This window comes from Typha latifolia, chromosome 12, assembly GCF_019914945.1.
Source record: "Typha latifolia isolate L0001 chromosome 12, TyphaL0001v2, whole genome shotgun sequence".
NCBI lineage: Eukaryota > Viridiplantae > Streptophyta > Magnoliopsida > Poales > Typhaceae > Typha > Typha latifolia.
In genome coordinates, this window is record NC_133097.1 from 5,987,199 (window position 1) to 6,001,131 (window position 13,933).

Sequence of the window (13,933 nt, forward strand, 5' to 3'; positions counted from 1 at the left end):
ATGATCCCAGTCATTGCAGGCCGTCATTAAAGCAGCGGTACTCAACCTCGGACACCGTCGAAGAGGCGAAGAGGCGTCTCTCCGAAACTCGACAACGAAGCATCCCTATATTGGCAAAACCCCTTCCGTTGGTCAAATCCATCTTCGTCGTGCTTGAATAGCTAGCTTCCCGACCACTCGCCAACGAGCTTAGGAAGAGATCGCCAACTCCCATGGTTGTTGTATTTGATGTAGTCGACGAGAATGTCGTCGTCTGCCGTCGTCCACGAACCTTTCTTTAACCCTTGCTTGTCACAGCAAGGAAGGGGCTTGGAAAGAGATTGTGCTATCATGCTGTCTTCCCCCTTCCTCTCCTCGCTCGTTTGATTCCTCGTCTTTTTTCTTCCTATTTTTGCTACTTCTATTTGCTGCTGCTTCTTCTGTTTGTTGTTGCTTTGCTTGAATATGCTACTCGTGCTCTCTTTTTTCTCCCAATTGATAATCTTGATCCAGCCGTGATTACCTTCCTTCTTTCTTTGATCTCATGCTCGTGACGGTAGCTTGTTGATCATAATAGACAATAGTCTGCCAAGTGCACTTGAGGTCATGGTATCTTCGGTCATCTCGAAATCTATTTGAAAATGATAAATATAAGTTATTTCAAGGGTAAAATTTGAAATCTATTTGAATTCAAAATAAGTTTTTTTTTTATTTTCTCTCTCTATTCTGGAGTGAATTTAGTTCGAGATAAATAGTGTTTAGTTAAGGGTTTCTAACTAAGACTTATTTTATAGACTTACATGACTTAATTGGATTTGTCTTAGAAACTTACATGACTTAATTAGATATATCTTATAAGCTTATATAACTTAATTAGACTTATCATTTAAGACTTACATGACTTAACTAGACTTGCCTTAAGGGCTTACATAAGAGATAAGTATAAATCAACTAAAATATAAATAAACTTCGATCCATCAAGCCCAATATCAGCATGAAGCAATCCGATCTAATTCGATTCATATCAATCCACCATATCTTCTGTTGCTCTCAAACTATATGTCCTCGATTTTTGTATAGGTCTCATCTGCCACAGGGAAGAGAGCCCCATATTAAATTCTGTTATAGGGCCCACTTGTTCAAGCCATAGTCTGCCTTAGCCGCAGGTGGCTCAGGCCAAATCCTAGCTATAAGTGGTCAGAGCTAGGGTCTTGGTGAATGCGGTTTAGGTTATGACTCGGGTGCGAGTGATCTAAGGAAGGGGTTGATAGTGGTGGCACCATTTATTTTCCACTATAGTTGAGAAAGACGCTTAGGAACCATTGGTGGGGAATGCTCCGGCATTGTTGCGGCAAAGGGTTCGGCTTGCAAGGATGGAGGGTGGTCCTCTTCGACCAAAGGAAGGATGGTTGACACGATTTGGATGGTCTTTACGGTTGGTGCTTGAAGGTGGAGGTGGCGGTTGTTGCACGATGGTCAGCAGCTATGGCAGTGCAATGTAGTGGTGGGTGACTCGTAGAGCCTCTACAAAAACCTAGAACAAAGTTTGCATCTCCTTCAAGCTCTCTTTCAAATTAGCCAAAAGTTCTTTGAATAGCATTTTCACCCACGCTAGTGGCCTATGGTAGAATCACCTTCCTACATGAAGCACCTCAAACTCTATTGGGATGTGTCATGATTTAGTCTCCCCAATGTATGGGCTCCATAAGAAAAACTCGACCCACCTTTTCTTTCGTAGCATTCACCCAACAGACCAATGTGATGGTCCTTTGGAACATTTAGTTTTACTATAACATCATTGTATTACCAAAATGCCTCGAGTTTCGCTCGCTTACCCCATTTGTTAGGATCCCCCTCTCAGTGGGTTCGTGAAGTTAATAATATTGACAACTCATTCTCAAGTCCCGAATGAGTCTGATGGATCTGGTTTCATCTTATAAAACCCGTCAAGCTCCCGAATCATAGCCGACAATAGTTTCTACTATTTCTCCTCCATCCTAATTGTCAAATTCATTGCTTTCCATGAAGCTCTCATTTTCATCAGCCATCAAGGCAGGCATCTCTCACCTTATCGTGGAGCTTGACTCCTTGCTGCTCGTCAATATTCTCAAGTACATCCATGTTGCAGTATGGTCTACCGCACCTCTAGCAAATTATTCTATTGGATAGCTTACAAATTCAGGTCTAATTATAGGTTTTTGATTATACTTGGAAAAGGGCTTTCCCCACTCCTCTTGTGCAATTTGTTTTTATTGATGTTAACAGTTCTTTTTGTGCCTGTCATAATTAATTAATGCAAAATAATTTTCCTTAGAAAATGATGTAATTGTGTATGATAGATCAATACAATAAAAATAGCATAGATAGTGACCACTAAGTCTTTATTGGAAGTTACATTTTGGCAGCAATGGATGTATGACTTTGAATTATACAAGAATCATGTAGAATAAGCTTGAAAATAATAGCTTCAAGCCTTTGATGGAAGTTGCATGTTTTTCTTATCTATGATACAATGTATTTATGTATTAAGAAGAAATTTAGAGACCAATTGCCAACCCTAAAGAAAGATTTGTTATTCATATTCATCCAAGGTGCTTCCTACCACTTGATTTGTATTTGATATAACCTTTTAGGATTTGACACATTCTTATCCAAAAAGACTCATCATATGAACAAAATCTTAAACCAAAATTACTAATTAAATCCTTTGGAACTCTTTTCCATTTCTCTTTTACCTTCTTCTTTCTTTTAAATTTTTTATTTTTTCTTCCCACATATATAATTTATTCCCCTCTATTTATGGAGCTCCTTCTAATGCAACTTCTAACGGATGCTCCATTTAATTAAAAGATAAAATTCTCCTAAATTTAAAGTAGAGTGTTATATATAAATTTTCCTAAAATTAAAAGATAAAATTAATTATTCCAAGGAATTTAATAACGTATGTGGTCAAACTTAAATAAACGTTATAAAGAATGGAAATCTATCTCTAAATTTCTTCAGGCTTTGTTAAGACTTATGTTCATGATTAGAATATAATTAATTCAAATGCCACTGCAGGATCGCCAAATCTAAGATTAAGAAAGATTCTTAGCCAATCTATTATTAGTTTAGTGTCATAATTATGATCACGTATTAGATCAAGGCATGCACGTTCTTCATAGCTAAGGATCCAATGCAACTATGGTTGGACTGGTGGGTTGAGTCAAAATCTACTCCTTTTTAAAATGGCCCAAGAGTATACCTCAATGTATGTGTATAAAAATTTGATACATTTCCTTCTTCATTTATTTATTTATTTTTCTTTTCTTTGGAAAATTAATGGAAAACACACCGTATGTTATTTTTATTATTGTTTATATTATATATTATGGGTATGTATCATTCGACCCCTACATTTTAAATTTAATCATCATAAATATCATAATATTAGCTTTTTTTTAAGCTAAAAATAATTATATATATTAGCTAATTTATGTGTAAATAACCAAAATATCCTAGTACCAAATAAAAAAAAGGCATGACTCAGGGTGTATATACGAATATTAATTTTAAAAAATTTATTTAGGAGTTCATATAGGTACTTATTTCTTAGTTTAAAGGGTGTATATACGAATATTTTTCTTAGTTTAGACTGTATACAAGGGTAATAAAAAAAATTCAAAATTCTAAGTTAAATTATCTCTAAAAATTTATCATGGGACCAATTTAAGGATTATTAAGGATTATTTTACTTTTATTTTAGAGAAAAGAAGGAGAGAAAAATAAAAAATAACAAAAAAATTAACAGAAGAGTATATGCCTAAAAAAGATAGACTATAATTTAAGAGGTCTAAAATATAATTAACTTATTATAATTTTATAATTTAAAAATGGCAGTGCCACAGTTTTTCTTATATAATTATGCAAATTAGGAGGGGCCTACATGTAAAAATGCTGTAGACAGTACAGCGAATAATACGCAAGATTACAAGGACAAAACCCCAATTTTCCATTAACTTCCAATTTAACTACTGCTTCAGATTTAACTACTGCATCAGCACGTGCGAGTAACCAGAATGTGATGAGTGAAAAGAATAGTAATTAAAATAATTTTAAAGAAGTAAAATTTATATATAGGACCCTAGAGATATTTTATTTTTGAAATAATTGAAATGCCTTTAGTTTTAAAATGGCTAAAATATTGTTAATATGACTTAGTTGAGAGTGTTTTTGTTAAATTAACTCAGAGATTTAGTTAAATTTAACTAACTGATCTTGAATATTTTCTGCACGTATTTACAAAATTATAGGTCTCGATTTGTAAATAGTAAAAATATATGGTATAAACTATAAATTTATTAAAACACAGGGTATTATACGCAAACTTTCCTCGAAAGAATTCAAATTACTATTTACCTCTATGATTTAACTCCATTTTATCTTATCTTCTTATATTTTAAACTTAACTAAATAACAAAATATAATTAAACTATATTTCTACGGAGGTAATTAAGCCTTTTTATATCCCAATTAATGGTTGACTAACAGTTAGGAGTTAAGTATTTGAGTTTGAAAGTATAAGATAAGTTAAAATTTTGGCCAAATTATAAGAGAGTAAATTATAATCTTTCTTAATGAAATCAACAGACCATTGTCTTACTTTTGTGTTTATTTTTCATAATTAGTCATCACTTTTTCCATGACACATTATTTCTTCTACAAAGTCAATGCTAGCTAATCTTAAATCATTACATTACCATCTTCATCTGGGGCTAGTAAAAAGATTTCACTAAAAGAAAAGGAGATTAAGTTCACTTTAATTTGTATAAATAGATATCCCTTTTGCTTTGTCATCTATAAAAATAGCTAATATGGAGTTCTTAACCAAACTAGACCTCTTTTTAATTTTATTTTTATCGAAATAGACTATCTCTCAAAACTTATTATCAAATAGAATTAAATTTACCGTAGTCCTAATAAAAATGCTAATTAACGGCTGAAAGATTAAGTTAAAAATATTTATATACATAAAAAACTAAACTGATTAGTATTTTTACTTAGAGATAAAATAGTGATTAGTTCAACGTTTCTATTAGAACTGCAGTGAATTAGATCTCATTTGGTAATAAGTTTGAGAAATAGTCTATTTCAGTAAAAATAAATTAGAACATGGCCTAGTTTGATCAAAAACTCGCTAATATGATTCTCAAAAGGGAATTCGATGATATTTCATATAGCAAAAGTTGTTACATATTTTTGAAAATACTAAAAACACCCTCGTATGATTTAACAGAGCGGAGAAATATAAAATATGGAGTATGGGTGTAATAGTCATTTTACTTATATTTGCTTCGGCAATATTATTAATCCTTGCTCTGCAAAATAAATAAATAAATTTTAAATTTTCAAATCCCATAATTGCCCCTATATTCTTTTAAAAATATAAAAATTATCACTAAATTATTTTGGCTCCATCAGAATTATTATGATAGTTATTTTTAAATATTCTCAATATATGGTTGTTAAATTTAGAAATGCATATAAATAACTAAATTATAATATTGACTGACATTTTCTTTTCTGACAAAAATAATAAATATCGATGTTATGATTCTCTTTAACTATAAGTTATATTTAACTAAAGAAAAGATACTTGATAGCAATTATAATAATTTGAAGGTTATAATAATGTAAAACTCCCATTAATTAAATGAAAAATGTGGACCATAATTGAACCCAAACAATTCTAAGTTATTTCCTTGTAATTTGGATCCATTTGTGGGTGATGCACCAACCATGTCCATGGGTGTAAATCATGTTGACAAACATCAAACTAGACATAGTTGAATAGTTTATTAGATTTGTAAACAAAAGAAAAGCATCATCTTATCACTAGCCAGTAAACAGTGCAGCAAACTGTTCCTTGTCCCCTGGATACTTTGCCCAGTGATCCAAGTTAAGTTATCTAAGAATGAGAAGAGCAATCACAAACTATTTTATCTTTTTTTTAATTGAAATAGACTGTTCCTTGTTACTGTAGTCAAAATAAAAATACTAATCAGTTCAGCGTTTTTATTGTCAAACACTTTTTTTTTCTTGACTATTAAAAAATAAGTTTAAAAAATTTATATACATAAAATATTGATGAGTTCAACGGTCTTATGATTCAATGTTTTTATTAGAGCTATAATAAATTAGATCTGATTCGGTAGTAAGTTTAAGGAGTAATTTATTTCGGTAAAATAAAAAATAGAATGGTACTAGTTTGATCAAAAGCTCATCACAAGCAGCTGTGGTTATTAGGGTTTCAACACCATCGTTAACATCAAAAAGGGATTGGCATCTTATCAATTATCATTCACCTACTATTTATTATTTATTTGCTTTTATTTTTTATTTGACCTCCTGTGTTTTAGTATTATTATAGAAGACCTCTTCTTGTTAATATTTTTTGGAAATTGATTCGTTAATATTTATGTATATCTATAAAGAGAAGGGTTGATTATGCATATGTCTGCTAAATTATTATAATTAATATCTCTCACTCATTGACGATGTTATTAAAAAATGAACTTTTATCTCTATTTTTATTTAAAATAAAGGTAAAATAGTTTTTAAGGTGCCTAAAATTAATCGGTAACAATCCCGTAATATTTTTAATAGAAAATTCAAGGGACAATTATACGCAGATCCTCTAAATTATTATCTAATTTATATATCCTGATCTTATTTTTGTGACAAATTGACTCCTCAATTATGTAAAATATTTGAAAATATTTATGCTTCACAGTAATTATCTTACCGTTATTTTAGAGAAAAGAAAGAGAGAAATTTTGAGGGTAAGATGGGGGGGAGGATTATCTTACTATATCCTCAAAAGCATAAGACATGATAAGGATGTCTTATAATAAAACTAGAAATTTAGGTGGTATATGGACAAAAAACAAAGAAGTGCAACTACTAATCCAGGCCCCAAGTGGAGTTATTTAGCAGGGAATTTATGCCTTTATTATGATTATACTAATCTTAAAAGGATCTTTTCTGGTTCACTGTAGATTAATCTTAAATCTATAAATTAAAAAAAAATTTGCAATCCTCTACCAACCAATCTTTGGATGCTATTGCCCATCATTGCCAGTTTGTTTGGATTCAAAGCCAAGCCAGTGTTCAGACCTGACACAACCAATCAAAAGTCAAATCTACCACCCCTCCTCCTAAGAACCCCAAGATGAAGAAAGGGTAATACCTTTTGCTAACATGAGATTTTATGCCACAAGTAAATTATGATATTTTAAAGGTTGCAAGAGATAGATAAACTTTATAAGTGCTCCAAGATTTTTAAGGAAAAAAAAGAAGAAGAGAGATGATATTCTAAAGAATATGTGCAATAAATAGTGTCCAGGAGAGTTGCTACTTGCTTGGACAGGCAGGCTTGCTTCAATTGTCAATATATTTTGTCATAAATAAGATGGCTAGATTATCAAACTGCCTCCTCTGTTATTTCTAAATTGGATTGTGTTTTTGTGGAGATAATATTAGTCTTTTTATATCTTCATTAATGGCGATTGACAATTACATTTTAGCAAGAACCATATAAAATAAATGCTTAAGTTTAGATTCACACCTTAAAAAAAAAGAAAAGAAGAAGAAGAGAAGAAGAAGAAAGATAATCTCTCCTCCAACTGAATCATGGGAAACAGTAGCAACAGGTGTCCTTATAAAATTCCCACTTGCTCTTCTTCCTCCTTTTAGGCCTCCTTCTTTTAGGTTCTAGGGAATGGTAAAAGAGGACCGTTGGTTTTTAACAAGTGTACTCTCTTGGGCTCTCCTTGTTTTCTGGCCTGAGATCTTCACTCACTCTCTCTTGACTCTTTTTCCCACCTTAGTTGGTTGCTTTGCCTACTCTGGATATCCAACCTCAGCATGTACTTTTGGAGAAAGGAGGAGGAAGAGGAGAAGGAGAAGGTGGTGGTGGTGGTGACCACACATAAAAAGTTGCTTCAGTTTTTATTGGGCTAGAGGTAGCACTGAGATGCTCTTCATCTCTCTTGCTTTAGCTTCAACTTTGGGCATCAGGATACAAGCTCAAGGTGCAATCATTTGAAGGTACCACTGAGAGCAATATTCCCTAATAATTTTGGTATTATGTCATGCTAAACTGTTGATGGCTTTCAGAAGTGTTGTTGTTCAGCTCAAAGGAGAAAACTTGTGGAGTCTATTAACCTTGGGGAAGAAGATGGAAGAGCCATTGAGGGGGGTCATTTTGCCATTGGAAAAGTTTGGTTTGGATCTCCCAAATGGGCTGCTGATGGTGTCTGGATCTGTGGAGGCACCCTCCAATCCCTCAGTTGTTTACACAGATGTCAACATTGTTCCTGAGCATGAGGAGGGATTGGGGTCAACGATTTCCAGCCTCCAAGGCAAGTATCTTGTTCTCTGAGTTGAACACCATGGTTTGGAATTTGTATTAGTCTGAGTCTCAAAATTGGTCATTTTACTGCAGAGGAGATCCTATCATTGAGATCAAAGCAAAGGATTTTGGATGGGAGGCGCCGAGAGGCGCTTAATAAGATACTAGACCTCAAAGGTAATTTGATCTTGCTCTGAATTTGGAGTAGGAATAGTTTCTTCTTCTTTTCTTTTCTTCTTCTTTCTCAACTGTTCATAGTATTGCAGGAAGCATTAGAGTATTTTGCAGAATCAGATCCTCTCCTTCTATGGATAGCAAGAGGACAAGATCACCCATATCGACAGAGCAAGAGAAGATAACTATTAGATCTATGGGAGTTAAGAAAGAATTCAATGTTGACAGGGTATTCTGTCAGGAATCAACACAAGGTTTGCTCTTGTCGAGAATTTTCCGCATTAGTTCTAAATTTCTAGTGCTTAGTGCTTCATAATTTTTCCTTACTGAGTAAAATCGGTTCAATGCTTTGACATTTGTAGAGGATGTTTTCCTGGAGGTTGAGCCGATTGTCCGATCTGCGATTGATGGGCATAATGTTTGCATTCTTGCTTATGGACAGACTGGAACTGGAAAGACGTATACGATGGTCAGCTATAACTATTCTTCTAAGCAGAAATCAGCTCATTCCATTGATCTTATGTATGTTCTCTTTATTAGTTAGTATTGATGCCTAACTGGACCTGTAATTCCTCAGGAAGGAGTCAGTGACAAACCGGGAATTGTTCCTCAAACCATGGAAGAACTCTTTCGACAAGTTTCTCAAGACAAATCTGCATCTTATATTTTGTCTATGAGCATGTTGGAAGTCTACGTGGGTAGCCTCAGGGACTTATTGGCCCCAAAGAGAACTTCATCTAGAGCAATGGAACTTATACCCAAAAGGTGTAAATTACTTGTTGTTGAATGTAAATTTGTGTGACTTCTCAAGCATTTGATCTTCGTAATTACTGCATGATATGAAATCATCGATGCTCATGTATACATAATTGTTCTCCAGCAATCTCAGCATTCTAGCCGGTAGTACCGGTGCTGTGGAAGTCGAGGGACTGACAGAAGTCGGAGTAGCTGATTTTAAACAAGCCAGCCGATGGTATGCCAAAGGAAAACGAGCACGTTCTACTTCCTGGACCAATGTCAACGAGACATCAAGCAGATCGCATTGGTGGGTTGATGCGTACTTCTCATTAGCCTTCTCTTCTGCTATATAAATTTGATCATAATTGTTTTATTTGTTTTAGTTGTTCATGTGTAGCTTGACTAGAATTACCATAAGCCAATCGGGCGGTATCGATGGAAAAGTTATAAGTAAACTGTGGCTAGTGGACCTTGGGGGAAGTGAGCGGCTGTTAAAGACCGGCGCCACTGGACAGACAATGGATGAAGGGAAGGCTATCAATTTATCTCTGTCAGCCCTTGGTGATGTTATTGCTGCACTGAGAAGGAAGCGCAGTCATATCCCCTACAGGCAAGCAATTAGTAACAGTTTATTACTTGTTGCTCAGTTGTTTCAATTTTCCGAATGGCGTCTGATTGTCATTATCCTTTTCTCAGGAATAGCAAACTCACTCAAATTCTCAGTGATTCTCTTGGTAATGCAACATAAATATGTTTGCTTTCAAAACCTTATCTAACACATATTATGTTCATGCATTTCTAATATATTCTGTTGATTAATTTAGGTGAAGGTTCAAAGGTTTTGATGATCGTGCACATCAGTCCTAGTGAAGATGATGTAGGGGAGACAGTTTGTTCATTGAGCTTTGCTAAAAGAGTGAGGTCAATCGAACCAAATAGAGAGCTTACAGAGGTAATCCTCTTCCAATTCAATTCAAGCATTCTACTCCATTTAGAATCAAGTTGTAGCAAAACAAATGCACAAGAGAGTTTTGACCACTTTCTGATACTTGTCTGTCATGTAGGATTTAAAGAGAGAAAGGCAAAAATGTATCATGGAGCTTGAACAACAGATACATGATACTGAAGAAGAGCTCAAGAATGTGAGAGACCAAATAGAGAGAGCTGAAAACTTAATTCAAGAGAAGAAAAAACTCTTTTCACTGGCTTATCAGACTGATGATCAGAAGGGTTCACCTAGAAGCCCCCTCATATTAGACCATGTCGAGGTCTCAGAAACTCCGAAAACTGCTGATAAAACCATGAAGAGAGCTAGTCATGGATCTGTTCCGCACTTTATGGCTTCGACAGCGTGCAGTCGCCATAGGCAAAGCACAACTGGGGAAGTGACTGGCAAAGTAAGAACAGTGAAATTGGTAAGCAGAAGCCATGCAGATCTTTTTGGATCACAATCATTTAGCTTCTCCAGTGCTCCTGTCATACCAAATTTTAAGAGCGCTAAGATCAAACCCGAGAAACGTGAAGCCAATCCCTCTAAGCTCAGAATTTCACTGCTTGCATGTAAACCAGATGACATGAGCCACAACAGTGTTGATTCGAAAGCTTCTTCAGTACCTCGAAATAGAAAAGTCAGCAATTCTCATCCTAATTTGCGAGCGACATTTCACCAACACCAGAGAAGAATGTCCGATCTTACGTAAAGAAGGTGTACTAGCAACATCAAGGCTTAATATATAGATATTAGAAAATGTGTGAGTGGAGTGGTGAGGTGATTCTTTGTCATGTTTCTTAAGTTTGTTGGCTTAATTCTTTTGTAACCATGGTTTTAGCCCTTTGTTTGTTGTTTTTAGTTTGACAGTGAAGGGCTTAGAAAAGAATTTTGGTATGAGGGATGACTGAACTAATTCTGGCCAGATCTACTAATAATTTTGATTGTATTCTTTCTTTATCTGCAGATCTTTTCACAACTTTTCAGTTGTTAATAACCCTTTACTTATTTGTAGTTTTCAAGTGAGAAAATGGAAATTTTCACTCAACTGCATTGTTTTTTACATTGAAAGGTTCAAGTTGTCGAAAAAGATAAAACCTTGATGCCCTGGAGACATTTCTTTTCCTTCACTTTTTGAACCTTGATGCCCTGGAGAAAGGATTTTGATCTGTCAACCACTACAAAATTAGAACAAGAGAACGTTATTTGTTGAGAAATCTAGAGAGCTTAACAACTAGGATAAGAGCCATATCACCTACCAGGTCAGTACGAATGGAAGTTAAAGGCTATAATAACTCCCTTGAAGTACCATATATTATTCAGATCTCTGTATCTAAGTTGGTTTCAATTCTTAACTAGGCATATAATGGTCCTTACTGGTATCTGCCAACAGTCCTTTGTCACACAGAAATAGGACCAACCTACTTAGATTTGCCTAAGAATTATTAAAGTTCTGATACTATGATTTCTCTACCAAAGTATCTTATGATACTCAAATAGTAGATCCTTAAAGAGATGAAAATATTTATCCTCCATCTTGTTCAAGGATATCCACAATTTAAAGCTAGTAATGCTCTTCATTTATAGATCTCTTTTTCTTTTGTGGGACTATATCTTTGCTCTCATTATTTTCTGAAGGGATTCTAGTTGTGTATATTGATTCTAACTTATTGCTTAAGAAATAACCTTCTACAACCTTTTCCCCCCTGTACAACAGATTCTTTATCTAGTTTGACAATTTCACTACTGATGCAACCCCACACAGAGACATCAATAAAGGAAAGAGCCACCAAAAAAATCAAGTGTACTGTGGTGTAATGAAGGATATTTGAACCACTTGTTGCCTTTTAAATTGGCAACCTCCTTTACACAACTTTTTCTAGGCTCCTTGGTTGTTCTTTCCTTGCTGGAGATGCCAATTGGTTGGTATGAAACAGTGGATAGATAACCTTCAGAATACTTTCATGGTGTTCACTTTAAAGATGTTCTCAGAGAAAGATATTTCAAGTACAAACGCAGTCTTATGCAATGCTCTACTCGGTCAATCTTTTGCTATTCATCTTAAAACCATAATTAATATTGAAGGCAAATGATGAGCATCTACTCTTAATAGGGTAAAAAATTAGGATTATAAAGTAGAGCCCAAGCCTGTAAGTAAACTATTTTCAAACCAAATTAAACCAAGCTTATTATTCATGTCGAGCCCAGCCAAGTTTAGAAACAAGTCAAGAGCTATTTAAGGTGAGCCAAAAGTTATATATATATATATGAGCAATAAAAAGAACAACACTTACTACCTTTTGCCATAATAAAAGACTCTTCGCTAAGCTTATATGCATATTTACGAAAGATTGATACGTAACCTTCTTCATTCAAACAATTCATTATCTTTACATATGCAGTATCTATACGGAGCATTTGCACTAAAAGGTCGTTCTGTTTTTAAAATGGCAAAAATAAATTTTATGTATACTTTATTATAAAAAGATATGCATCTAATATAAAAATTAGGCACACTTAGTTTTAAGAGATTGATCTCATTATTACTAAAACTTATGGACTCATAGGCCCAAATCTATATACATTCAAATTGTTATGGACCGAGTGTCTGTTTTCCAATCTAGATCGAATGCAAGAAAATAGTCCGTGCAGTCAGAAAAAAATAATCACCAAATATTCTACCGTAGACGGAAAGTTATGAAACTAGAGTTGGTTGATTCATAACTTCCTGATCTACATTTTTGGTATTTACGCCCCTCACATATTTTTACTATAACTGGGATGAAAATACTTAAAAGTAGGGGTGATGGTGGAAGTGACGAGTGGTGGTGACGATGGGTGAGGGACAAAAATGGCGACGGAGGAATGGATTGTGGTGTTTAGGGATAAGGAAGAGGGGGGAGAAGGGGTTGAGATCCCAAGGAGGAGGGAGGACTCAATAAACGAGGAAGGTTAGAGGATCACCGACGTCAAGATGGCGCACGGCTAGAGCTTAAACGAGGGGAAGAAAAATTAGGGTAGAAAAGAAGGAAAGGGATAGAACTCAATATTTATTTATCATAATATTTTTGGTTGTCATCCACATCTTAAGAGGCTAACCAAACAAGCTAAAAATGACAATAATAACCCTAAAAATAATGAATTCTTGCCGACCGCGTTCGAACGCAGATTTTACGTTCTCTATCAATGTGAACATATGTAGACATTCACACACGGGCGTTCGAACAGGATCTATGCGTTCTCTATTGATGTGAATGCCTATATGTATTCATAAGGAGCGTTCAAACATGGCATACAGAATCCTTATTTACTGAAAGAAATAACCAAAACACAATAAAAGAAGACTCCCATCTCGAGACGACTCGATAAGGTCCGAATCATATCACAAATGACTATAGTGTCTAAAATTATAATTGTTTCTTTTTAGCCAAAGGAAAGACATTTTAATTATATTTAACTTTTTAATTTGCAATAATAGAAACATTGCAGATATATGTATTCTAACGTAATAAAATATGTATCTATTATACAAAATATATACACTCAATTTTATACACTAGATTAAATATAATTAAATTGCAGAAACCCCCTCGTATTCTTTCCTATTCTTTTCTTTTCCTAGGAAGGATGAAATATAGCTTATTTTAATCCCCCGAACAACC

At 34.3% G+C, this 13,933-nt stretch overlaps 1 protein-coding gene across 2 annotated transcripts; it reads left to right on the forward strand.

The window, feature by feature from the left end:
• The first annotated feature begins 7,711 nt into the window (after positions 1-7,711).
• Positions 7,712-11,231, forward strand: LOC140799363 (kinesin-like protein KIN-14O). Of its 2 annotated transcripts, none has more exons than XM_073153671.1 (11): positions 7,712-8,067; positions 8,137-8,381; positions 8,465-8,548; positions 8,638-8,799; positions 8,908-9,014; positions 9,123-9,310; positions 9,426-9,590; positions 9,681-9,893; positions 9,980-10,017; positions 10,108-10,235; positions 10,348-11,231. In XM_073153671.1, the coding sequence occupies exons 2-11, from the start codon at positions 8,198-8,200 to the stop codon at positions 10,981-10,983; spliced, it is 1,905 nt and encodes a 634-aa protein (XP_073009772.1). In that variant the 5' UTR covers positions 7,712-8,067; positions 8,137-8,197; the 3' UTR covers positions 10,984-11,231. The 2 variants fall into 2 exon arrangements, with proteins under 2 accessions (XP_073009772.1, XP_073009773.1); XM_073153672.1 differs by having other exon boundaries at positions 7,800-8,067; positions 8,153-8,381.
• Positions 11,232-13,933: the final 2,702 nt, after the last annotated feature.